We start from the raw sequence: 27,844 nt of genomic DNA on the forward strand, positions 1-27,844 counted from the left end.
TGCAAGGCACATAGCATCTTGTTTCAAATCTATGGATCTAAAGACCAATCATCATCTGTATCCTGCTGTTGGTCAGCGCAGTAACTTTGCTTTAAAGAGAGACCTAGGAACAGTCTGAGCTCAGCATTTTCTCATGTTTTTACAACATGCAGCTAAAGAAATGAAGAACGCCTGGGTTACTTTGCTGTTTTTCCTCATCTAACCTTTTGGTTACATGTAACGTATTCTGAATTTGTAAAGTTTAGAAAAGCTGTTATTTGAACACAAGATGGCAGTGCTTGGATAACTACAGTAGCAAAGGCATTGTTTTTGAGAATTCAGTAGTCTAGAAACAGTCAAGATGTGCAGTGATTCACTGTGCTGTTAAAACATTTTATTTCGATGGTTTTGTATCTACTGACTAGGAAAGGTCACTCTTACACGGCATGTTCACAGGTTTCATTCACAAGCATGAGTTTTTAAACATACGAAATAAGGGAAGCAGGATTAAGCTTCTAATCAAGGCAAACTTAAGTTTTTTGGAACGAGTTAAGCAATATATTCAGCTTTCAAATATTAGGCCTACTGTGAGCCTTAAGGCCTTGTGATAGTATAGTTTTCAGTAGGTTTAATATGACTGTGTATTTGGAGAAATGTTCCTTTTAGAAATGAATTTTCTACATTTGGAAAATATACAGCCGTGTGCAGTCTATTCTGATAGTAGTGCCAGCTGAAACTTTGCCAGTTTGACTTTCGAGCCATAATTAGCTATAAAACAAAACAAAACAAAAAAGCCTTTAAGTCACATGAAGTAATTATCACAGACCAAAATATTTTATTGTAGTTTTCTTTATGACATAGTTATTCTGTCAAACATATACTTTTCAGTAAATCTGAAAAGACGGCTTCTCATTTGAGTGTATTTGTGTGGGTTTCTGTATCTATATCTGTATGCCTGGGATTGGGGAGCTCCTGTCAGCAGCACCTTCGAATCCATATGGATGCTCTGTGCTTTTGTCCCAACTTGTTTTACAGAACCGACTGTCCTGGTAGTGATTAGTCAACTTGAATCTCTTTAGTATTCTCAGCGTGGTCTGGAGACGTGAGCAGATGTTCTTCAGTTTGTCCTGAGGAAACGATCCTCTCTGCAGGTTGCTAGACGTTGCCCAGACTGCTGGGCCAGCGAACTCGGTTTCTGTGAATGAGCTGTTCACGGAGCCTGCTAGCATGGCAGTTTGCTTCCGCTTTTGTCCCTGCATCAGAGGTGACATACAATTAATGTTATGTTCTCTCTGTAGAAATAAAACATTAGTATTAAGATCCTGGTTCCAAATTTCTTGTTTCTTCTGTTAGTTGCTTTGAATACAAGCCTCACCAGTCTAAAAGATGTTTTGATAAACAAGGAAAGCTGTTGAGCTGCTTAGCAAGAAAAAGTTTGTTATCCTTCTTGCTGTTTCTAATTACCATGGGCTGATGGCAAAATGCAAATTTATTATTTAGAGTAAGTTAACATGGTTCACTGATAAATTGCTTTCTGCTCTCTTGAGGCAATTTATGGTTCCTGTCAATGAGGGCAGCTGTTCTGAAGCCCTGTTCTCAAGGCTGTGTTCTCTGATAAGATTTCATGGTCTGACTCTAGGTTTGTGTTTGTTTGTTTTGACTTTCTAGTGGAGATGCAGATTCTTTTGTAATGTTTTTAATCCAACAGATAATAGGTTTGTCCTTTTTTGGCTGCCTTACAAGTAGTCCTCAGACACCTAGAAGTACAGAGAGCACATGCTGAGAGAGTAGGCCGTGGTAATCATCGTAGTAGCAACCAGCAAGATCATCCTACCCTGGCAGTCAAGGCAAGTGGCATAGGAGGATTCGCTTTTTGAGCACAGTGGCTTTTTATCAAAAGAGAAATTACTCTCTCTTAGGTCTCTTGGGGGCAACTTTTTCTTCTTCGGGTATCTATGTTCTTGTAACTTAAGAAAATAATATAGTAAGCTTCCCGAAGATACGACATCTCCCCTGACATTTTTGTCAGTGGTGTTCTTGGAAGTCATCAGAGAGCGTGGGTGAATGGAGAGAACAGATCTCCCTCTCTCTTCACAGACCTGTCATGGGCAGTGGCTTCTCCCACTCTCCTTCCTTATCCCATCTTCGCTTCCCATTCTTTCAATTTCTTAAGAGCTGGTGGAGATAACCTTCTTAACAGTATGTTATTATGCAATGTTTTATGAATAGCTACTAGAAACCTCCTTTTTCTTGAAAGGAAAGCTATATATTTTGGATTGTAGATGTTTAAATGCTTTTAGATGTTTAAATGCTTTCAGTGTGCTATTTGAGATGCAAAATGGATATTCTGTCCTCTGCCCTCTCTTCCTTCTCTTTCACCAGCTTCAGTAGGGGAGATTCATTTGCCCATTTGCACTTAAAAATATATATATATTTTGATACAGATGTATATCTGGTATAGAAAAGTCGTCACAATGTTGCCATTTGGCTTCCTGATGATACTGAAAATATTTTAGAACTGTCTTACCAGTCTTGCAACCCATCTGTATCATCAAGATTTACAAATATTTTTGTAACTGGGAGATTGCTGACTGAAAGAGAAGTCTTGAAATTACACTTTGGTTACAAAATAAATTAGGAAAGGGATTAGCATCTAACCAGACTTTTTAGAGCAAAATTGCAATCCATAACAGCAAAAGTATACCTGTCTCTTGAGAGACCTAAAATAATGACCGGCCATATCAATCAGCCATAGCTGAGTCATTGACCGTGAGATTGTGTATTTTTGTGACACAGTAAGCAAGACTCCAATTTCACAGTCTGCAGGTGTGGCTGAGAACGGCTAATCTGTAATCAAACAGAGTCTAGAGGTATTCCTTAAAATGTATTTATGCCTCTTCGCTAATAGAAAAATACAGAGATGGTGTAAGTACGAATTTCCTTCCCACTTTTGTTGTTGGAAATCCTAGAAGCATGGTCATATACTTGAGAATTCTGTAGGGGTGGATGCAGGATTCAAAGCACTTGAATTCCGCTAGAATTATTGCTCAGTATCAGCATTCGGGTAACGTTCAGAACATAGAAACATTTCCCAGCATTTCTGTAGAGCTGGCTTATGCAAGTAACATTAGGCAAAATGACTAGAGTACTGCATCAATTAACAGAGATGTGTGTATTATGCATGAAACAAGAGGACTGGAACTGGGATCATCAAAATGGCTGATCATTTACCTGAATATGTCAGCTTTTCCAGGGCTCGTGGATGAGTGCTCCGAGTCTCGGTAATATAGTCAGTGTTTGAGGGGACTTACCCGTTTGTGAACCTCTTCTCAACCAGCAGAAGTAAGAAGTGCTTGAAATTTTGCTCCAGGGAAAACCAAAACCAGGCCTGTTTGTGTCAGTGGTTTGACTAATTAATTCTCATTAATTCTGTTATTTGCAAGAGTCAACTGTTAAGTTTTTTACACCATAAAAGCATTTTTATAACTGCAGGCTTGTCTGGTGAAGCTTCTGAGGCTTTCTGACCTGAAACTGGTGCTACTAGGGAATCTGGGAACGCCCGTGAACCGGCAGTGAGGGCTGTTAGCGTGAGGTTAGGTAGACAAGGTGTTTGTGGGGGAAGAATAGCTAGGCTAGGATGCACTAGCTTAATATCTGTTGCTGGCAGGAACGTTAGTGTCTAGGCACATGGGCATCACATTCATCTACAGCGAATACGAAGAGAGCACACTTCGGAGATGTTTGCTTATTGCAAAAATAAGTATATTTTCTTCTTTTACCATGTTAATTCTGCTTGTAAATACAATTGCAAATTCGTAATGATATGTCTTAATATTTCAGGATTTTTGATGCAGTAAACTCTTTCCTACTAGAGAGTGTTCTTTAGCAGCTACTTGACTATGTGGAGTAGGTGACTGGGTTGATACTAGGATGTTAAAAGATGATCAGAGTCTATATCCTCTTTCTGCTGATTTTGAACTCTAGCTAGGCACATAAGCTTTTGTGGTTTGAAGACAGCAAACTGCATTTCAGCTAAGCGTCCTTTCTGAGGGTTTGATATGTATTAGCTGGGTATTAGCTTAATGCCAAAAGTAACTTGAGGAGACAAAAAAATCTAAAAGTACAGAGCTGAGATGGCAGAATATTCTGCTATGTCGCCGCTGCCAATCTGTTTTTAATTTTGTCCACCACAATCCCAACAGATACCCTATCTCCTAAAATATATAGAGAGCACATTGTATCCCATGGAAAAGGAAGTTAACTGTGAGAGGAAAAACCAGCAAAGTACTTTTGCTGAAAAAGTTAAACCGGTGATTTCTTGAGCGTTCTGTATGCCAGTGCAAAAATACTTGGTAAGCAGATCATTCTGATTTTTAAAGGAAAATGAAAAGTACAGATTGAAGAATATTCAATGCATTGCTTGTATCTCCATCTCAGGTAGAGCAAAGTTAGGCCAGCACGGTGGCTTTCATAGTTTAGCCGGTGGCATGAGATACTCTGTTTTTTACGACAGTGTGTGTTGGGTTTACTACAAATATACTGTATGTTCCCTAAGGTAATTTGATGCATGTTAGTACAACTTAAAAAATCTGATGAAACGGGTTCCTGTTTGAATTCCATAATTCTGTGTAGTGACTTGACCTATTACACATGCCTAATGTTTTTATAAGCAGTAAAGTCTGTTTTTGAAACCCCATGTATGTATGTGTATGTATCTCAATATTTTGTTTTCCTTTATCAGAATCCAGCAGGCTAAAGTACAAATCCTTCCTGAACGGGTGCTGCCTTCAACAATGTCAGCAGTGCAGCTGCAGTCTCTCAACCGATGCCACGTGTTTCCTTCTTCGAAACCTACAGCGTGGCAGGACCGAGCTATACATCAATGGTGGCAGAAATATCAAAAGGTCAGAAGCTAATTGTGGTTTTTTTTTAATTTTTGATGGTATTTCGAAAATCGATATAAAATTCCATCCGAGCTTCTTTAGAGGAGAATGAACAACCTGGGGTGCTAGATGCCGATTTCCTGCTTTTCCTGCAGATTGTGTGATTGTTTATCAGCTAACAGCAATGGGCAAATAAACGTTTTGTATTATGAGTTCTACTAGATTTTAATTACAGTATTTTTACTTTTTGGCAAATCAAATTGTATGTGTATGTCTTACTAAATTGGTTATAAGGTGTAGCAACTTGTTTAAACAGGAAAATTACAGCTGTATTACTGTAACTGCAGGATGTCTCTTTCCTTTCTGGATATGCTTATCTGGGAATATTAGTGGTGTTTTTTGAAGATCGGTGAGGTCACAAAGTCTGCAGATGTTTATGTTGGCAGTTAAACAGGCCAGGAAGCCTAAAAATCTGCTTTTAAGAAGAGAAATCAACTTGTGATGAGAAATTATTCTGTCTGTCAAGGTAGCTGAAGGCAGAGGAGATTTTCTGATATATGATGCCTGTGTTTAAAGTAAGTCCTTGATTTTTAGCTCCTTTTCTAAGTTCTGTATTTAAATCGGTCGAGTATTCCCACGCAGAAGGCTATTGGTTAATAACTGGGCTGAACTTTACAGTTTTGAGCTTGCTTTATATTGTACTTGAATCTCCTTATAAATGTTTATGTTATATCTAGTTTTTTGGTAACTTCAGTGCTTAATAATTTGCTTTCTCAGATCACCAATATATTCCTATATAATCCATTTCCTTAGGACAAACTGCACATGTATTTCTAAATCTGGTTTTTGATTTCGTAGTATCTGTTCAACAGATTTCATTTCTGGGATAGTTAATGTGTAATTTTTATTTTAAAAATTGATTTTAGAAACTTACCTAAATAATTTTTTTACAGTACTAAAAGTGATAAGATAGGAAGGGGTCACAGAAATTTGTGTGAATTTTTTCGTACGCTTTACATGCATTGACATAGTTATTAGTAGAATGCTTTATACACAGATAAAGTGGGTGAATTGACACCGTAGTCCTATCTATTTTATTCTCCAGAGTGGATTCTTTTTTTAATATGCAGACTTTACACTTACTTACACTTTGTTCTAGAATATTATTTACTTGACTCGTTAGAAAAAGAACAGAAGAGGAAAAATGATCGTTATCAAGATGTTGGCCTTGCCATTAGGGAATTAAATTCTAGTTTTGCTTCACGGATACAAATTCTGCCTTTGCTTGTTTGTGCTGGTTTTTTTTTGCATCATTGCAGCTATGGCAGCATTTGGAATCGGGAGGGAATTCACACTAAGATCATAGGGCAACATTTTCTGAAGTCTTAAGAGGCTGATGCCGGGCCTAAGCTGCAAAACCTGTGTATTGCTCAGGGTGATGAGGTGGGATTTGGGATGGAGACAGCTGTGCTGTTTAAAAGGTGCTAAAATGCACGTTTATACAAATGGAAGAGCGTTTTTGCCAAAAAACACCGTTTTCCTTCAGGAATCTGGAATAAAGCATTTTGTCGAAAGGATAATTTTGCTGGAATAAATTACGTTAACATAATAAGCCCCATGCTAGCATCTCGGACTAGCGTAGCTACCCCAGCAAAGCCTTCCACGCGTAAACCTGGCTCGTTTTCGAGCGTGCCGTCGGCTTTTCGAAGAGCCGCTCTCGTTGGCGGCCGAGGAGCGTGCACAGCACGGTTCGCAGGGCGGTGGTTTGGGGTTTTTTTTTTGTGGTCAATGGTGAAGTTACCGGTGCAGGTAACTTACTGTTGCTACTGAAGGGTTGTTCTTTCCCAGTCCCATGGGTACTTTTATAATCTGTTAAAAGGGTCCAGCGCTGTCCCGGGGGCCTGTTAGACTGCGTGCTTGAGAGAGGGTTCACGGAGCGAAGAAGAAAGATTCCTTGAAGTCCTCTGTGTCGGTAGCGATCTAAGGAGCTACCTCCTGTCACGTCCTTATAACTCTCCCCCTTTGCCAGGGGTGGTGAAGGACTCCTTTAAGTTTGAAAGTCGTATTTGTTTTTTTCCCCCCTTCAATTGAATTCTCGAGCAAACAAAAATGAACCATCGAGTAAATCATTAATAACAGCAGGGTTAGTGATCTCTAAGATCTTGGACAAGTTCATCTATGAGTTAACAAGCCCAGAAACGTTACGCTTCAGGGAGGAAAAAAAAAAAAATCCCTTTGCAAGACCGATACTAGCTAATCATGGCTGAAATGCGATGCACCGGCCGTAAGAAAAAGGAGGCATTTTGCAGCCTGAGATACAGATCCGGAGCAGGGGCAGCGTCCTGTTGACCTCGGTTGCTCTGTTGCTGGCTGTAGGCCTATAATTGTTTCCAGTATGAGAGGCTCTGCCTCCGTAAGGTTACTGTCTAATATGATGAGAGATACCAGAACATGAAAGTTGCGTTTTAAGAGCATTTTCTACCCCATGGAAGAGCTGACCCCATGTCAGCTCCTATGGAAAATGCACTTGCTAATTAAAACAGTAACTAGATTTCCGGTGTTGCTGAATTCTTTCTCCAAAGTGCTATCGATTTGCTGTGGATTTTAGTCTCTCTTTGCCTGATTTTTTTCCCATTTGTATAATAAGGATCGTTGCCCTCAAAGGGAAATATAAGATTTAATTTGCAAGTGTTTCTGGAACAGTTTGAGATTCTCTGTTGGAAAACAATGTGGATGTGCGGGCTACTGCTTCTCTGATTCTGTTAACCTAAACCTATAAATTAAAGTGCTCTGAAGTGACTGTAGAAAATTGGTTAACTAAGCAAATAACCTTATAGTGCTGGAAATTTGGTTAAGGAATTCAGTTTGGCAAATCAATGCAGTTTTTACCTGGGGTTGCCCGTCTGCTGGAAACACACAGGCTACACAGGCTGAAGGCGGTTTTTTTTTTTTTTTTGGAAGTGATAGAGGTTGCTCTTTTTATTTTGTTCCTCTAAATCTGCTCTATATTGTTACACAGATACTTTAGCGCACAAATAAGTGAACATGTTAGTTGTGTTCACAGTGAAGTACGATACAGCGATGAGGGGTCTCTCCTGTTAGTAAAGTTTTATGTAGTTGTACTTCTCAGTACTGCCACTGTAGGTTACTATTTAGTGTTGCACTTCTAGAAATCTGTCTGAAATGCCAAGAGTGTTAGAGTAAATTTTGTTCGGTTTCTAGTGCTTAGAGACTCTTCTGTTACGCTCGTGCCATTTATCGTCTGACTAAGATTTGATTGAAAACCCTTCAGTAAAAGATAGTCATGAGACCTTCGGAGGATTTTTTTTAATATTGCTTTTGTTTTCCTCCTCCACATTTGTTTCTTACTCCACAGTCCGTTTGAGTCTGAATTTTTCTTCATATATTACTGTTAAGTGGATATTGTACAATATTTTTTCCACTGACTCTGGGTGGTAATAATGAAGTTATTCAACAGATTTTTCAGTAGGCTGGCATAAGCCCTGCTGTTCAGTGAGCATTTCTGAAAATACAGTTTCCATTACAAATAGATCCGAGAATGAGAGCAGATAGCTACGCGTGATTAAACATCACGGTTACCCAGCAGTTTGCATAGTCAGTAGTTGTTCAGCTATGAGAAAGCGTCCTCGGGAACTCCTGACTTGCATGTTGATGTTTTTAGGTAAGTTTGTAACAGGTCCGTTATCCATTTAAAAATGTCATCATATATCCTTTGAATTCATATGTGGCAGCTTAAAATACCTGACCTGGCCCATTTATCTCCTTATTTTACTTACTCATGCATTTGACCAAATTTATGTGAAGTAACGTAATCACCTTACATAATGGATGATTTTCCAGTTGATGGAAACTAAGGAACAGGTGCACTATCTAATACTATTTAAATATTTGAACTGTCTAGAATTCAGATAGATGCTCTTCTGAAAAGCATACTATCTTATTACTAAACTTCAAAGATCCTTTTATTGCTGAGACAGTTTTTGTGAGAAAACCTGTACGTTGTCTGTCTTGCGTGGAAGACTTGGCGCTCAACGCATTCGCAAAGTGCTTTGAAAGCCTCTTTAAATAATCAGGTATCTCAGGTATCAGTCTCTCTCTTGCTTTATTTGTTTGAACAAGGTCTGTGGGTAAAATCTGCTATGTTTAAGAATAAATTTTGTGGTTTTGGTTTCAGAGGAAGTTTCACTGTGCAAGTTTGACATCTTGGCCTCCCTGGCTCTACTCTTTATACGACGCTGTAAGTTCATACTAAGCATTACCAAGTAGTCTACAATATATTTTGTGCGTTTTAATATCTAATTATCAAGTAGCAAGAAACCTTGAGTTTTATGGGATTGCAAGTTCTCTTTTAGAGAAGAGTGTAGTTTTCAGTTTACTGATAAAAGGGCAGGAGGGCTTCCCCCTCTGTACAGGCGGTCCCTGGTGCTAGCGCATGCATCTGGGAGGGGTAACAGAGGTTCAGGTCCCTGCTGTGTTGTTTCAGACAAAAACTTGCTCCTCTGTCCCATGTGCTCCAGGTGAGTGTCCTAGCCACCAGGCTGCTGGATAGTCTTTCCATTTGGAGTTGTTTTACTCTTAAAAAAGAATGTATATGTATGCATATGCATATAGATGTATGTATTTAAAAAGAAAGTAATTGGAGCAAGAGGGGGAGAATTACGGAGAAGGCTAGAAACCTGGTCTGGGTTTGCACTGTTCTGGCATTTGAACAGTTGTCCCCTTATCTCAAAAGAGAATTATACCCTCCTAGCCGTTGGTTGAATTTGGCCTATTTCCCACCCTGTTTTACTCCTAGTTTAAAATACGTGGATATGAAATGAATCTGTAGTTACTGTAAGTTTTAAAAGCACTTAGGGCAAATAGCTTACTCTACGTTTTGCTTCCTTTTTTGTTTTTAAGAAAACAGAAATACCTATGTACTTAAATTAGGCTTTTCTTCTAACAAAAGGAAACCTTGATGGAAAGAGTCAAGAGGCAGCTACATGAATGGGATGAAAACCTTAAAGATGAATCTCTGCCAACAAACCCAATAGGTATGATGATTAGCTTATAAACTCAAATTCGATTAAAAGAAAAGAAAAGGGGGGAAAAAAAAGGTTCTCTAAGAAAACAAGACCTACGTTTCATTGGTAATTCATCCCTCACTCCCAGTTTCCGGTAAATTATGAGGGCTGATTTCAGCCAGATTTGACAACAGCCAGATTTGACAGCTCTTCAAGTCGTGCAGGTCCTCTGAGTTTTATGAAGCATGTTCAGTGAAAGAAACAGAAGTCTATTGTGCTTTCTGTAGGGAGGAATGTAATATAAACGCTTCATAAGAAAATGCCAAAAGCATACTGGATTTTTATTATTATTACATGAGTCTAAGTGGTTTTGTTTATATAATCTCTTTGTACTTACTTCTTGTTACCCCTTATAAGACATGAGAGTGTTCATGAAGGAAAATGGCATCAATAACCTGACCACAGAAAAGCTGAAATTGGATTTCGTGCCTCAGTCGACGTTGGGGTTGTACCCCAAAGAAGTCGTCTCTTCCCTGTACAGGTCTCTAGTACCTCATAAGCTGTAAATTTCAGTTGAAGCTTTTTTGGGGAGAGAAACCTTGTGCCCTGTGTAGACTCTCAAACGCCTAATAAAGGGGAAAGGCAGACTGCAGCCTTCAATTAAAAAGTCAGTTAACCACAAAGTGCAGGTCTGGGCCTCGTGATGTCCGTGGAGCTCTTGTTGCTGCTTTGCTTACAGTAGTGGTTGAAGGTATTTCCTGCCTGCTTTGCCCAGAGTACTGCTCGGAGGACGTTACGTATGCAGAAAGCCTGTGAAATAGTCTTATCTTAAAACATGCAAAAAAAATGCAGCATGCTATTGGCATTTCTTTTCTCATGATTCCCAGCGCATTGCTGGGTTAAATTTTCAGCTTTTCAGCGCCATTGGAGGCTGTGAGGGATGGGATGGTCTCCATCAGAAAGGTTTTTGTTAGATAAATTAAAGAACGGCTGTAGTAAAGTCCATTACCTTTTGTATTTGTGCCTTTTCATATCTGATTGAAGCTGCTGAAGGAGATTTTATTATTATTTTAAAATTCTTTTAAAAATCTTTCTTCTTGACTGAATACTTTCACATCTAATTTTGCTCTGCATTCAAATGTGGAAAAAAGAAAGGAAAACTCCAGAAGGGAACGTACACAGAATATCTTTTCCCTTCCCACATAGCAGTGAGAATACTTTCTCGATACTAAAGTGAATAATGCAATCTGAGTATAATGTATGCGGGAGGTGTGCATGTACATTTTTCTTTAATTTTTCCCTCTCTTACAAAAGCATGTCTGTCTTTTTGGAAAAAGATGTGTAAGCATAAGGAAAACCACTAATGGTTGGAAAACTCACTAGTATACTGTCAAAGTGGAAGTCTGTATCAAGTGATATTCTGCAGGGGTCTGTCTTGGGTTTAGAATAAATTACCTACCAACATTGTTCAGTCTCCATCACTGGTGATCTTTAAGCGTGAATTAGACAAATATCTTAGAAATGGTTTTAGATATAGGTGATCCTGCCCTAGGGCAGAAGGATGGACTGAGATGGCGTTGCCATTATAACCCAAAGTTTTAAGTTTCAGTTTGTAACGGAGTAGAAGTAGTAGTTTTTATTTCTCTCTTAAATTCTAACAGGCCTGGTACTTCTTCATTTCTAGATTTTTCTTACAGAGTTGCTGCTTGCCTGCCAATTGATGATGCATTGCGTATACAATTGCTTAAAATAGGTAGTGCTGTTCAGCGTCTCCGATGTGAATTAGATATTATGAACAAAGTGAGTATTTTTTTTTAACCTCTCATTTACTTTGAATAGTTCTCACCAAAAATGTGAGTGACTGCAGTAACCTAGAACAAAAATGTTTGAAATTTCCCTATAATACCTTTAGAGAGTGAATTTGGGAATTGTTGTATTTTTCCTTCCCCTTTAAAAGTTTTCTCAAGAAAAAAAATGCTCTCTGTTAGTACTAGATTTTGTGTTTAACAGCAAGCGAGAAACAGTATTTGCTCGAACGGAATTGTTTAAGCCCCTCCATGCACTGTTTTAGCCAGGAGATGGCACTAAGAGTCTCACGTACATGCTACCAATCTTAGAAAAACTAAAACGCCGCATTGTCAGTGTAATACACAGCAATCAGGTAGCACTGTGCCACAAAAACCTTTGGATTTTGTAACAAAAGATGAATCTTTGTAGCAATGAGCTATTGAGTATGCATCTAAATAAACACTGGGCAAAATGATTTTTATCTAAGAGGTGTATTGCCTTGTTAAGGTGTTTTAAGGTGATTTAAAACTTGTCTTCCCTTCCCTGAACGTTCTTCTTCCCAAGACTGTGTAATGCTCTAAATGTAGAACATTGAAGTCCAAGTTTTGTTTTCACATAGTACGTTTCTCTAAAATAATACAGTATTACTTATTATAATATAACTAATATGATGCAACTAAGTATTGATCAACCTCATACTGAATGCATCTGTTCTAGGAGCAGCATTTGCAGTAACGTCTTGCAGCATTTCCAATAGCGGTTCAGGTTGCTATTCTGTATTCACATATTCACTGTCTAATTTTTGAATGGAGAGTTTGGAGTGTTGTCTCATGCCAGTCCTAGAGGGTAATGTATTTATATCACAAAAAGTCACCATATACACCCCTAATTGACTCTCACCTTGCTGGTTGCCGGTTTGCTGGAGGTACTGAAGTAATGCCTCAAACATTAGTATGACATATCCATAATCGGCATTGTGTTCGTTTCTTGGGGGTAGAGCAGTGGAAGTTTGACCTGTTTGCTTACAAGTCACTGCCTGTGTCTAGGGAAAAGAGAACTAGGGTTATCAGCCTGATGCTTTTTCCTCTTCCCAAAGCTCATGCACAAAAAAATCTGAAAGGGAATGTACAGAGAAAAGAAGAAAGAGAAAACTTTCTCTTCCAGATTCTAAGACATAATTTGACATATTTTCACATGAGGGTCTGTAGTCATATTAAACAACTTTTGTCATTTCACTGATTTGAGAGCTGTGAAAATATTCTGATATTCAGGTGCTTCCAAGAACTGTTCCTGTTCAATACATCATACATATTTCATAAATCCCAAAGAGACCAGAATAGTTAAATTACTCTTATAAAATATAAGATAAAGTTGATATTAGTCCACAGCTTTTCTTTCTCTGGAAATGTAGGACACAAATGTATTAAAAAGATGCTTTCTGCATCAACATGTAATATTCTGTAAATATTTTTAGCTCTTGTAATATTTAAGGACATGTTTAGTGTAGGAATGGTAAGTATATTATGTTTTAGGGAGTTTTTTAGCCAACATTTAATTTGAACAAATCCACTCTTTTTAAACCAAGTTTCTTTATTGAAAAGGGATGCTCTAGCAATATAGCATTATATTTTGGTTTACTTGAGAAAGATGGACTTAATACATGTCGTTGTTCAGAGTGTAATTTACAGTGATGCTGCTGTTGGTAAGATCTTATCCATTTTCTTTTGTCTTTGAGATCAATGAATTGAACTGTATTTTTAAAGCTTTTTTTTTTTTAATAAAAGCAGTTAATTTTGGTTAACTTGGTTAACCAACTTTTTAACATAGTTAAAAATAACTATGGTTATTTTTAAAGGAATGCACATCATTCAGAGGTATAGCACTTCTGTGAATTCTGCTTGGAGGTGCTAATTGCAGTAACCAGATTTGGAAGTGGAGGGAGAGAGTTAAGTAGCTGTCTAAATTGGATTCTGAGAGGGATATGTGAGCGTTAGATTATAATCTGCAAGTAAGGGTGATGAAAGTGAGAGCACGGCAGTAGCCAGGATTGAAGGTCACTGGTAGGAAAGGGAGGCCAGCTGAGCTTTAACAAGGAAAGTAAAATGAACGTGATTAATATTATTTGTGCGTAGTACAGCACTTTTTCCTCCCTTGATCTCAAAGACTCATAGACGATGTGTTGAAACTGTGGGGTAGAACGAGAGCAAGCTGCCAGAAAGGAGCTGGAGGAAGCTGAAGCACAGCAACAAGCCCAGAGCAGCAGAACAGAGGGCAGGAGAGAGCGAAGGCTGGCAGATACCTGTGTAACATCACATTAGTGGGGTGCGGGAGGCAGAACTCAGTAAGAATCAGACGTGCAAGCTATGATTTATTTGAATTTTGACAAGGAAATATGCTCACACAAGGACTTTTCCAAGTGAGGATCCTTGAAGCAGCATTTTGTTCCAAAATAAGGTGGATCATTCTGCTGACAGAATTTCACATGCATTATCCTTAAAAGGAGGTAGAAGTAACGCATCTCCTGAGAATTTATAGTAACGTGTTCTGCTAAGCTGCTTTAGAATCATATTTTCTGGGCAATGTCAGTGATGAATTGTTTTGTTCTACTTTCTAGAAATTGTAGGAGATACATTTGTGTGTTATAATCTTTAAGAGAGAAGTCAATACGTGTTACTTATTTTTCTTGAGGAGATAAAAGTCATTGATCTACAGTATTCCCAAACTTCAGAAATTTTCCAAAAACTTAATGATTGCATTTGTACTGTGCTATATCTTAGAAGACCAACAGCTTTTTGTGTCTGAATTAGCATTGAAGGACCTTAGAAGGTTGTCTCATTTATTATGGTTGTGTAGTCAGTACCTCTTGGTTTTTGGAATGTTTGAAGACTGTAAATAAAATTTGTGGTTTCCTTTTAGAGAATAATTAGTTTGTACCGTAAATAAATGCATAGGAAAATATTTATGCTTTAGCATGTGACTACCGCACAGATAAAAAGGGAATTGATACGGAGTCTGTTCCGAGAGAAGGGGAGGGAAATTGTTATTGTTTACCGTTGTGCTGACAAGTGCCTGAAAACGAATGAAATTATCCTCTTTGTTTTTCTTTTCAAGTGTACATCTCTCTGCTGTAAGCAATGCCAAGATACAGAAATAACAACCAAGAATGAAATATTCAGGTGAGTGTAATGCTCTTGATCTTTGGGAGGTTCTTGATCAGAATTGTTGACAGAGCAAACCAGATTAAGCTAGGGTATAGGTATTGCTCTTTCCACAGCTTTAATAAAATTTAAATACATATTTATAGGGAATTTTCTTTATAAAACAAGACTGGTTATTTCATCTTTTTTCATAAAAAGTTAGTAAATCCAAACATCACCCAAACCACATATATTGTAATAGAAGTGAGCGTGAAAGCCATGGTATGTCCCCGAGCGCAGCGTCTTGCCCCTGAAGAGTTGAGCACTCTGTGGTGAGTTTTCAAATGTAATTTCGTTATGTGTAAAATTTGGGATCTCATGAACTTCATTCAGAAGTAATAGTACAAAAAAATCATTCCCAGCAGTGCGTTCCATTCCCACTTTCTGTATGTCAACAAGTTTCAACAGCAGATTAATATGTACTGATTGGGTGGTACGAGTATGCCCCCAAGATGTTGTCCTATCAGGAAATTGTCTATTTCTGTCATTAAGCATTGTGATACCTCTTTTGGTATAAGATTATATGATTTAATCCTAAGAGCTGTTCTGGGCAGTGTGTTCCCGTTATATATTTGACCTATACAATGTCCTCCATGTTAAACAATGATAAGATGATTCATTTTCCAAATGATTGCTACTTCTGGCAGTCTTGTCACTTTTCATCTTGGATAACTAGCATCTGTCCATCGCCTACATCAGTGTGAAGGTTAAAGGATGCCTTGGTTTAGCAAAGCAAGACTCGCCACGGTTTTCCTTTATCGATGTGATAAGAAGCCGGTGTGGTCATTAAAACTTGTTTCTTAGCTTTTACTTAAATGGTGGATTCCAGAAACCACACTTCCTACTGTGTTAATATGGTGTATGTTAGCAAGTGAATGAAGAGAAATTGGTCTGATGAGTGCACATTTTTCTCATATTTAAAGTCAGATTTAAGAGTAGGAATATAGATTCTATTTGTTTTTAATCGGAAGTTGCTATTCAACTTGAATTTCTTCCTTGAACTCTGTCAGAACTGTTATTTGTCTATCTGTTGCAGTTTGTCCTTATGTGGACCCATGGCAGCATACGTCAATCCTCATGGGTACATCCACGAAACGCTTACCGTTTATAAAGCCTGCAACTTGAATCTCAGTGGACGACCATCGACAGAGCACAGCTGGTTTCCTGGGTAATACAGTTAAAAGAAATTTTATTGGTAGATGACAGAAATGTAGTTGTAATTGTGTTCCTGCAACTGCGGAGTAATAAATACGTACTTTTTGAAACATACGCAGTCATTTAGGTCATATGAAAAAATAGGAAAGAAAACGTAGACTTTTCCATAGCACAAAATAAAATGGAAAGTTGAAGTAAAACGTGCAGAATTTCTCTTAAATCTCTTAAATCTGTGGAAGTTTTAAGATTTTAAAAGACATTCTAGTATTTGAGAGCTACACAGAGGATGCTAATTTTGTGAGAGTTTTTTTCTGAATTGTTTTATATAAGCCACTATTATATCATAACTGTTTCCATGCAGCTTTCTTTGATCACAAAGTATGTAAAGTACAAACAGAAAACATAACACATAAATGCAGTTATTCTACTGAGAAAATTTTTTAGATCCATAAACTGAATATTTGTTATTTGTTTAAAATTACATAAAAATTAATATTGTATTTAGCTTAGTTATTTAATTACTTTTGATTTAAATAATCTTGCTATCTGACACAGTAGCAGAATTGTCAAGATATGAAAGTCTGCTTAATAGTGAAAGGTCTTGCATCAAAACGTCACCCATCCCTGGTTGCTTAAATTTAAGTTTTGACTAGATAAGCACACTTCAGGCACACTTTTAAAACTTTGCATTAATCTTCTATAAATAGCTGAAATGTCAAATTATATTTGAATTATAGTTTCACAAAAATATTCCTCACATATATTATCACAGAATCATTCTTCTGTGATGTCCTTTCTGTATCCTAATATCATAAATCATTCTTCTGTCAAAACTTTACTTGCCTACATCAGTCTCTTTGCTCTACGCTGGTCTCTTCGAAAACAGCCAGTTCTTTTTATCTGCTGATAAAATAGTGTGTGGCTACATGTATAATCATTCCAAGGTTCTTGACTATGCATTTACTCTTGCGTTCTCACAGTGTGCATGGGTTTTATCTAGACTATCTCATAGTGTGTAGTAATGAGGTGAAGGTCAGCAGGATGCGTGGCGTATCTGTCATAAGAAATGCACGTTTAAAGACTCCCTGGAGAAAACTTGTGCCTTATAATATCTGGAGTTCATTTTTCTTGTCCTTAAATGTTTTCTCTGTCCTTTTCTTCTATGGGGGGCTTTTAAATATTGATGTTCTGCTTTTTAAAGCTAGTAAAGAAAAGCTCCATTGCTCTGGAAAGTGAGATTCCCTCTTAATCTACCAGCAGTCCAAAAATCACTTTTATTTCCGTTAAATAACTTTGATTAAATTTACTCTCTACGACCCATTTTCTGACCGTCCTTTATGGCCCACACCATCTTACCACACTGTTGAAATGCTGTGCTAGTAAAATGCTTTAGCTACTTTACGTTCTCTACCTGAAGGCTGAATTTTTTGTAGATCTGCTGAGTTTGTAGATGGGAGCTGGACACCTCATTGTTTGAAAATCCATCCTGAGGCTGGTATTTTTTTCTTACCGGATAAGTGAGCTGCGTTCTAGTATTTACAAAATGTCTTTTCCGTATATGATAGCATCAACACCTTTTGTTTTGTTTTTGGTAGGTATGCATGGACTATAGCCCAGTGCAGAATCTGTGGGAACCATATGGGCTGGAAGTTCACCGCTACCAAAAAGGATATGTCACCTCAGAAATTCTGGGGGTTGACGCGGTCTGCTCTCCTGCCCAGGATTCCCGAAACAGAGGACGAATCAGGCCACGATAGATCACCGTTGCTCTGCTTGTAATCTCGTAACCTGCTTTGGAAACGAACAGGCAGTAGTCTGTCTCTTAAGCCAATCTGCTCAGTTCTGCTTCTGATGCTTACTTAAAAAACCAAGAACCACACCCGCACAAAGCAAGCAGGCATCGCTACATTTGGGTTTGGTGTGCATACACATTACTCTTGTTTCAGACACGCTGAGAATTGCAGGTTGAATCTTTAGAAGGACAGCCGGGGAGAGAAGGTAGCAGGAGACACCAGGGGATCGATCTGGTTCATCCGGACAGACTTGACTCTGAACCTTCTACTTCCGTGTATAATTTCAGAAGATGTTTATCATTATTGACCTACAGTGAAAGAAGGGTGGGGGGAAACTAAAATTACAATTAAACAAGGTATGATTTATGCAATTTCTGTATGATGGTAGACACCAATTATTCACTGGAATATTTTCCCACGATACACTTAAAGTATTTTTGCTGAGCATCCCTGTTTCTGACTATGTGTAATACTCCCAATTTTGTGCTCATGCTGTTTCTCAAACATTCGCTGAATGACCATCAAAGAAAGTAAAAGGCCTGAATCTCTGTTCTGGCCGGTGTTGTGTTAGTAACGTCATCCTGGTCGCAGCGCTGTAGCGAGCAGAAGCAAGAGCGTCCCGCTACCTGCAGCCAGAACAATTACGTTACAAAATTCCCTTTGAAAGGAATCCTAGATAAAGCGTTCGATCCTTATAAGTTATTTGATATATTTAGCCTGTTTGCCTTTAGATGTCTTTTAACATTTAAATTATTTATCCTAAATGCCCAGGTTGATCCCAGCGCATAAAACACATTGTCATTTCCCGTTAATGTGTTTACATTCGCTTTTCAAATGGTTTCTCTGAAGCTTCCTTTACCTGTGTACATGCCCGAGGTGCTGTCAAGTGCTCTCTAAAATACCGAACTCTGGAGACTGCTATGCGCGTTTGGACAAGGTGGAGGCGACCTGTCCTTCCTTTTCTTTTCTTTTGCCCTTTCGTATCGTAAGGTGAAATTTGACATTGTTACCACCCTCACCTGACAAAGGGCAAAAGTTTCTAAATCAGAAACAAAAGGCAGTGGTTGTGTTTCCTGAGGCGCTGTCTGTGCTACAGAAATCAGTGCCAAAACGGGGCAGTTTTTGCTGCTGATTTTTCTTTTTCCCTTCCTTCCCTCTCCTCAGAACGCACTTCGGTAGAAACGTTGTTTATGACACAAAAATCCTGAAGACGCGCACCGCTGCTTGCTCCATCCCATCCCCACCCATGCACCAAAGGGGTGTAGCACGGACAGATTACTTCAGTGGAAGGCTGAAGTCAAGCATCTCCTTTAAAGACAAGTAGCTGATTGAAACGGTGATGCGGTGTCTGTTATATTGCAGCTGAAAAAAATGCAGGTGTGGAAAGATGCTAGATGCTGAAAGGCTGTTAGGACACTTTATTACACTAGGTATGTAGAAACTAATGACTGTGCAACTCAGGTCTAGTTCTTTGAAGCCTTCTACCTCTGTGCTTCGGGGATAGCGTTCGTCCCCTCCGTAGACGTCTCTCGGACAGTATTTAGTTTTGTGTGCAGCGCGCTGACTTGCCAGTGAACCGAGAAGAGCAGTCGTCCTTTCAGTGCAGGTCTGAGCAAGCGGAGGGCGAATGATGGCTCGTGCTCTTAAATAAAGCGTTCTGGTTTTTTGCTTACGTTTCTCTAATAAGCTTTCAGAAGACTAGAATGAGAAGCACCGGTGTGAAGGAGTGAGAGACTGCGAAACCTCTGTACCTACGTAACCACTGAAATCATACTCGGACGTCCCCCTCACTCCTTGTGCACGCACACACGCGTGCGGTTTAGTTGTAGGCTTGGTTTGTTCTTTTTCCCCAACAGATGCCGAGTGTCTGGTGTTCCCACTGCCGTCAACAGGGCTTTTAGGCGCTTGGGAGTTTAAAGATAGTTCGGAGAACCTGCCGTGTCCATTTGTCTGAAGCGTTCACTGAGGGCCTGGTGAGCGACTTGAGCGTTTTCTCGGCTATCGCTGAACCTCGTAAGGTGTTTCGGTTTTTGGCCAAGTCTTTCCGATTGCTTCAGTTAACAATGACATTATGTTGACAATATTTGAACACAAAATAGGCATATTTTTGGTATTGTGTATATATAGTCAAATGTAAACTAATATAATCAAGTGAGATAAGTCAGAAGTAAATTTAGGACTAACTAAATTTTGTTGTTGACGATGCTTTTCCATCTGCCCAATCCTCTGTGTAGTGTTTACCGTTACAAAGCTCATGACACTTTCTAAGCGGAAAACAAGGGTGATTCGAGTTCCTGCAAAGGGCAGGGATCCTGCTGCGGCACAGCGGGCCGTTGGAGCGCTCCCAAGACGTAGAGCTGTGCGCGCCTCTGTACGTCGGTCGGGATTTTCTATGCTTTCTCCTCTTTTTTGAGGAGAAAACTAACTAGAATGTTGGGATTGAGGGGAAAAAAAAGTTGCTGACAGATACGGGCCTCATATGCTTCTGGGAGCTAAGTACAAAGGGAAACAGCAAATCTTACGAAAGTAACTCTATTTGCTACCTTGTGGTTGGCCTGTAGCTTCAGGCAGACCTGCTGTGGCGGCTGCCCGGAGGAGAGTTTTTCCTCTTCTCCCGCGCCGTCACCTCTGTCCTTGCGGTGAGACGCGGGAGTTACGGGGACGCAGGGCAGGCGTCCCGGTTCACGGCTCGCCGGAGGAGGAGGAGGAGGAGGGAGGGAGCGACGCGGGGGGCCGGCAGGGCGACCGCCCTGTGGCGCAGCAGGTCCCGGGCGCTGCGCCCGCCTTGCAAGCCGACGGTGCGGGAGCACCCGCCGTCTCCGCCTGTGAAACTGTTGAGTTTCCACACGCTTCAGTTTCGGTGCATAGGTAGATTCCCAGTAGGGCACTTCTGCACCCGTTTCTGTTCTAACCCACTTGGAAATATTATACCTTTTTTTTTTTTTTAAATAATGATGTTATTTTTGTATGTGCTGCAGTTCATTTTGTTCCTCGTTATTTTTTTTTCACCTCTGTTAACAATTGCTTTGTAACAGCTGCGGGTAGGGTAGCACACTCTGCTTTACCTCTTCCTTTGTCTGCCTTCCCAGACAACTTTCCAGAAGAAACCTTGTTGCTTGCAAACGTTTGCTAAGAATAAAACTCAGTCTGTTTCAAAAACTGATCCTAGCGGTTGCTTTTTTTTTTTTTTTTTGGGGGGGGGGTCGGCTGATTGTTGGGATGGGAAGTGTGGTAGTTTATTTTTTGTAATTGTGCTAGTTTCAGAAAATAACGTGTCCAGCCAAGAGAGTGTCCGCCTCTGAGGCGGCGCAGGCTGCGGCAGCAGCAGCTCCGAGCGTCCGTCGCGAGCAGCTTTCGGGGCCGCAGGCGGGAGCAGAACAGGGCTGGGGGAAGCCAGAGTTATGTGAAACGTGCCACGATTCTCTGTTGAATACGGTTTAACCGGGAAAAGAGGAGCGGGCGGCGGGGGGGGGAGCCTGTCCAGCCTCCCGTCGGCTTTCAAGCAGCAGCCTCTGCAACGCGTCCCGGTCGTGCGCTTCATTGGCCGTGTTTCTCGGGAGACTTGTCCTCCGGCTTGAGCCTTCCTCGGGCATGAAAACGCCGAGCGCAACGTCATTTTCCCCCTACGGCAACTTCCATTTTTGCCCTCGGGGACGAGGCCGGGCAGGTCACGCGCGGGGCGCCGAGCCTCTTGCCTTGAATTTGAGACCCTCGAAGACCTGCTGTGTCACCGGGTTATAAAGGAAGTCTGTCACAGCTTTCAATCCTTGTCCCTTTGCCCGCCGCAGATAATGCAGGACACCGTTAGACTCTTTACCGCTAACCCTCGGCTACAGTGACCTCGTATCTGCACCGACCCCTTGGACGGGGACGAAGCTTTCAGCTCGCCGAGGGAGGAGGAGGAGGAGGAGGAGGAATTACTGTGGTATGGCCAGCCGGGCTCGGCGCGGCGCTGTGGGATTTGTTGGTTTAGTGAAGGCTCGTAGGAAAGGTCAACCCCCCGCGATGAAATCCCTGCTGAAACCCTCGCTGCCTACGGATGTTACCGCAGGCGGCGTCGAATCCGTGGCGCAATTACCCAGGGTCTGAAACGGAAACTTGTTACCTGACTTCCTCGAGCTCAAAAAGCAGGGTGGTTTTTTTTTTTTGTTTGTTTGTTTGTTTGCTTGTTTGTTTTTTAGGGAAAGTAAATATGACTTCTAGAGCACAAACTGGTTGGACAGCTCCGGCTACTCCTGCCTCTTGTAGCGCTCGGCTCCCTGCGGCCGCCCTCTGCGTTGTCCCTTCCCCACGAGCAACGCCGGTCCTAATAAGCAGGAGGAAAAAAAAGGTTGGTTTTGCTATTAAAAAAAAAACAAAAAACCCTATTTGAGCTAGTTTCCCTGATCCCCCGAGCGTCCCGCTGAAGTTAAGGAGCTGCGCACGTCGGTGCCCGAGGGATGCCCAGGTACCGCGCCAGCGGCCGCTACGGCATCGCGCTCGCCCCAGCCGGCGCTTCAGCCTCTTCTTCTTCTCTGAGAATAATAATAATAATTATTATTACTATTATAGTTGCAAGGCTTCCTTGCTGTAGGTGCCTTGCTGGGCTAAGGATGAGCTGACGCATGCAACCGCACGCTCGTTGGGTCAGAACGTAAGGGTTTGGGGGTTTTTTTGGTTGTCATTTTTCTGCTCCTCGGTGTGAGTGTGCCGCTGTGCCGGGGTGTCAGCGATGGGCAAATCCCCAGCGCCCCCAGCCGGGGTCGGGACCCCCCCGGGACCCTTCCACACCCCCCAAACCCGCCGCCGCGGCCCTGGCTCGTTAGCGACTCTCCTGCTGCGCCCGGGGCTGGGAAGGGCCCCGACCGGCCGAGAGCAGCAGCGCCGGCCGCGACGGGGTCTGGCCCGGCCCTGGGGCTGTGACGGGTGCTTGTGCCACCGGCACCGCTGCGTACCATGCATTTTATAGGTGTGCGTGTATATTTGTAGATATATTTATAATCTGTATAGGTACATGTAATTACACCCACCCACCCCAACACATTTTAAAACAAGCTCTACTGTACAGTGTTTACAGATAGCTTTGTTTGTAAATACATGAATATTTATGTATACATACTGTACACCAATACTTATATCTGTAAACCCCCCCCCACAGTATATACTAATGTCCATACACACACACACACACACACACACACACACACACACACACACACACACACACACACACATACATCATACTCTTTATATAGGTGTATTTATAAATATATTTTATATATATATATATATATATATATATTTATATATATATTTATACACACAGACACACAGACACACACCCCACACACACCCTCATTATACCCCCCCCCCCCCCCCCCAGTATTTAGATGCACATATATAATGCATTCATGTGCGCCTGGGTACGCAGTACATCAGTACATCCCTGGTCCGGATCCACATCCGCAGGCGATGCTGCGGGCCAGGAGCTGCTGCTGGCCAAAGGCAAAAGTGTTGTGAGACACGGGGGGCGATCCAGGTGTGCTGGACCCGGGTGTGCTGGATATGGGTGTGCTGGATCCAGGTGTGCTGGACCCGGGTGTGCTGGACCCGGTTGTGCTGGATCCAGGTGTGCAGTATCCAAGTGTGCTGGATCCGGGTGTGCGGGATCCGGGTGTGCTGGATCCAGGTGTGCTGGATATGGGTGTGCTGGACCCGGGTGTGCTGGATCCGGGTGTGCTGGACCCGGTTGTGCTGGACCCGGTTGTGCTGGATCCAGGTGTGCTGGATCTGGGTGTGCTGGATCCGGGTGTGCTGGACCCGGTTGTGCTGGACCCGGTTGTGCTGGATCCAGGTGTGCTGGATCCGGGTGTGCTGGACCCGGTTGTGCTGGACCTGGGTGTGCTGGACCCGGGTGTGCTGGACCCGGGTGTGCTGGATCCGGGTGTGCTGGACCTGGGTGTGCTGGACCCGGGTGTGCTGGATCCAGGTGTGCTGGATCCAGGTGTGCTGGACCTGGGTGTGCTGGATCCAGGTGTGCTGGATCCAGGTGTGCTGGACCTGGGTGTGCTGGACCTGGGTGTGCTGGATCCAGGTGTGCTGGATCCAGGTGTGCTGGACCCGGGTGTGCTGGATCCGGGTGTGCTGGATATGGGTGTGCTGGACCTGGGTGTGCTGGATCCAGGTGTGCTAGATCCAGGTGTGCTGGATCCGGGTGTGCTGGATATGGGTGTGCTGGATCCGGGTGTGCTGGATATGGGTGTGCTGGACCTGGGTGTGCTGGATCCAGGTGTGCTAGATCCAGGTGTGCTGGACCCGGGTGTGCTGGATATGGGTGTGCTGGACCTGGGTGTGCTGGACCCGGGTGTGCTGGACCCGGTTGTGCTGGATCCAGGTGTGCTGGATCCAGGTGTGCTGGATCCGGGTGTGCTGGACCCGGGTGTGCTGGATATGGGTGTGCTGGATCCGGGAGTGCTGGATATGGGTGTGCTGGACCCGGGTGTGCTGGATCCGGGTGTGCTGGATATGGGTGTGCTGGACCCGGGTGTGCTGGATATGGGTGTGCTGGATCCAGTTGTGCTGGATCCAGTTGTGCTGGATCCGGGTGTGCTGGATCCAGGTGTGCTGGACCTGGGTGTGCTGGATCCAGGTGTGCAGTATCCAAGTGTGCTGGATCCGGGTGTGCTGGATCCGGGTGTGCTGGATCCAGGTGTGCTGGACCCGGGTGTGCTGGACCCGGGTGTGCTGGATCCGGGTGTGCTGGACCCGGTTGTGCTGGACCCGGTTGTGCTGGATCCAGGTGTGCTGGACCCGGGTGTGCTGGACCCGGGTGTGCTGGACCCGGTTGTGCTGGACCCGGTTGTGCTGGATCCAGGCGTGCTGGATCCGGGTGTGCTGGATCCGGGTGTGCTGGATATGGGTGTGCTGGACCCGGGTGTGCTGGACCCGGGTGTGCTGGATCCAGGTGTGCTGGACCTGGATGTGCTGGACCTGGGTGTGCTGGATCCAGGTGTGCTGGATCCAGGTGTGCTGGACCCGGGTGTGCTGGACCCGGGTGTGCTGGATATGGGTGTGCTGGATATGGGTGTGCTGGATCCGGGTGTGCTGGATATGGGTGTGCTGGATCCAGTTGTGCTAGATCCAGGTGTGCTGGATCCAGGTGTGCTGGACCTGGGTGTGCTGGACCCGGTTGTGCTGGATATGGGTGTGCTGGACCCGGGTGTGCTGGATCCAGGTGTGCTGGGTATGGGTGTGCTGGATATGGGTGTGCTGGATCCAGGTGTGCTGGACCCGGGTGTGCTGGATATGGGTGTGCTGGATATGGGTGTGCTGGATCCAGGTGTGCTGGACCCGGGTGTGCTGGACCCGGTTGTGCTGGATATGGGTGTGCTGGATCCAGCTGTGTTGGACCCGGGTGTGCTGGATCCAGGTGTGCTGGATCCGGATGTGCTGGACCCGGGTGTGCTGGATCCGGGTGTGCTGGATCCGGGTGTGCTGGACCCGGGTGTGCTGGATCCGGGTGTGCTGGATATGGGTGTGCTGGACCTGGGTGTGCTGGACCCGGTTGTGCTGGATATGGGTGTGCTGGATCCAGGTGTGCTGGATCCAGTTGTGCTGGATCCGGGTGTGCTGGATCCAGGTGTGCTGGATCCGGGTGTGCTGGATATGGGTGTGCTGGATCCGGGTGTGCTGGATCTGGGTGTGCTGGACCCGGGTGTGCCGGATATGGGTGTGCTGGATCCAGGTGTGCTAGATCCAGGTGTGCTGGACCCGGGTGTGCTGGATATGGGTGTGCTGGATCCGGGTGTGCTGGACCCGGGTGTGCTGGACCCGGGTGTGCTGGACCCGGTTGTGCTGGATCCAGGCGTGCTGGATATGGGTGTGCTGGATCCAGGTGTGCTGGATCTGGGTGTGCTGGACCCGGGTGTGCTGGATCCGGGTGTGCTGGACCCAGGTGTGCTGGATCCAGGTGTGCTGGACCCAGGTGTGCTGGATATGGGTGTGCTGGATCCAGGTGTGCTGGACCCGGTTGTGCTGGACCCGGTTGTGCTGGATATGGGTGTGCTGGATCCAGGTGTGCTGGATCCAGCTGTGTTGGACCCGGGTGTGCTGGATCCGGGTGTGCTGGATATGGGTGTGCTGGATCCAGGTGTGCTAGATCCAGGTGTGCTGGACCTGGGTGTGCTGGATCCAGCTGTGTTGGACCCGGGTGTGCTGGATCCGGGTGTGCTGGATATGGGTGTGCTGGATCCAGATGTGCTGGATCCGGGTGTGCTGGACCCGAGTGTGCTGGACCTGGGTGTGCTGGACCTGGGTGTGCTGGATCTGGGTGTGCTGGACCCGGGTGTGCTGGATCCGGGTGTGCTGGATCCAGGTGTGCTGGATATGGGTGTGCTGGATATGGGTGTGCTGGACCCGGGTGTGCCGGACCCGGGTGTGCCGGACCCGGGTGTGCTGGATATGGGTGTGCTGGACCCGGGTGTGCTGGATCCAGTTGTGCTGGACCTGGGTGTGCTGGATCCAGCTGTGTTGGACCCGGGTGTGCTGGATCCGGGTGTGCTGGATATGGGTGTGCTGGATCCAGATGTGCTGGATCCGGGTGTGCTGGACCCGAGTGTGCTGGACCTGGGTGTGCTGGACCTGGGTGTGCTGGATCTGGGTGTGCTGGACCCGGGTGTGCTGGATCCGGGTGTGCTGGATCCAGGTGTGCTGGATATGGGTGTGCTGGATATGGGTGTGCTGGACCCGGGTGTGCCGGACCCGGGTGTGCCGGACCCGGGTGTGCTGGATATGGGTGTGCTGGACCCGGGTGTGCTGGATCCAGTTGTGCTGGATCCAGGTGTGCTGGATCCATGTGTGCTGGATCCGGTTGTGCTGGACCCGGGTGTGCTGGATCCAGGTGTGCTAGATCCAGGTGTGCTGGACCTGGGTGTGCTCTGCACTGTGTTTGAGCCACCCCGCGGGGGCCAGCGCAGCTGCTGCTGGGAGCAGCCGACAGCGCAGCCAGCTGCTTTCTTCAAAGGCTTTCTCCTCTCCAAACAGTCTCTCTCTCTCTCTCTCTCGCGCGCTCTCTCTTGCTCTCACACACGCCTCCTGTATAGCAGGACTCGTTCAGGATGTTGAGTTTTAATTCATTTTTCAAAAACCAATCTTCTCTGTGTAAATATCATTGCACGTTTCTTATCTTTCCTCCACAAGAGACTGTAGTTGCCTAGATTATTATTATTATTATTATTAGTATTTTTTTGCTATTAGTTCCAGATAAGCCTTGTTAAATAGCAAACAGCTGAGTGGTAATAAACTGTTGCACGCGGAAGATGACTTCCCCCCGAGAGCCAGGGCTGCCTGGGTTACTGACAGTGTTTACGCAGCGGAAACCCCACGGCAGTTCGGCTCCCCCTTACTGCCGATGCTGAGTGATACGGTCTGCTGGAAATGCAGCTTTGGAGTCCGCTTATAACGGGCATCACTTCACCGCCTGCTCAGGAAAGCAGTAGTCCAGGACAGCTGTAAAAATTGGGACTCTCACTAGCACAAAAGAGCTGCATAAGTTGGTGCTGTTACAGGGTGTAAATAATTGCAAGGCCCAGGCTTTTAGCAGAGCGATGCTATATTTTTATTAGCCCAACTGGTAGCACTGAATAACCACGAGCTTTTGTGCGCCAAAAGCAGATGCCGAGGGCTGGCTGCCGTCGGCTCGGGGTGCAGCGCGGCAACAGCTTGCTTTTTAGCACGCTGGAAGGCTTTTGAAGGTGGCCGGGCTAGGTTAACGCCGGAGGGTCGTCCCGCTATCCAGGTGGTTGGCGTTTTTCCAAATGATGCTGCTTTAAAATGGTAGCACAACATGAATAGCTATTTCTTGGTTTAAAAATAGTTTCTGAATTGGTTTAAGGGCCCTTTGAGGGCCCCTTGAGGAGCAACCTGACGTCAGCCCTGGCAGCCAGTTCTCAAAAGGGGGCCAGGCGGCAGTGGCAGCCAGCACAAGCCGCTGCACTAGCCCCTTACGCAACTCTCCGCCTTGGGAATAGAGTTGAACTAGTCACACA

The 27,844-nt window shown here is 43.9% G+C and overlaps 1 protein-coding gene across 2 annotated transcripts in view; it reads left to right on the plus strand.

Moving 5' to 3' along the window:
• The window catches only part of CRBN (cereblon), a 30,863-nt gene extending 9,881 nt beyond the window's left edge, over positions 1–20,982 (plus strand). For both annotated transcript variants that reach the window (XM_068907088.1, XM_068907087.1), the window contains exons 5-11: positions 4,721–4,883; positions 9,058–9,120; positions 9,832–9,916; positions 11,571–11,686; positions 14,786–14,850; positions 15,908–16,039; positions 17,622–20,982. In XM_068907088.1, coding sequence (XP_068763189.1) covers positions 4,721–4,883; positions 9,058–9,120; positions 9,832–9,916; positions 11,571–11,686; positions 14,786–14,850; positions 15,908–16,039; positions 17,622–17,805 — 808 coding nt within the window. In that variant the 3' untranslated portion in view covers positions 17,806–20,982. The remainder of the gene's footprint in view (positions 1–4,720; positions 4,884–9,057; positions 9,121–9,831; positions 9,917–11,570; positions 11,687–14,785; positions 14,851–15,907; positions 16,040–17,621) is intronic.
• The last annotated feature ends 6,862 nt before the right edge of the window (positions 20,983–27,844 follow it).

This window comes from Struthio camelus, chromosome 14 (assembly GCF_040807025.1).
Source record: "Struthio camelus isolate bStrCam1 chromosome 14, bStrCam1.hap1, whole genome shotgun sequence".
NCBI lineage: Eukaryota > Metazoa > Chordata > Aves > Struthioniformes > Struthionidae > Struthio > Struthio camelus.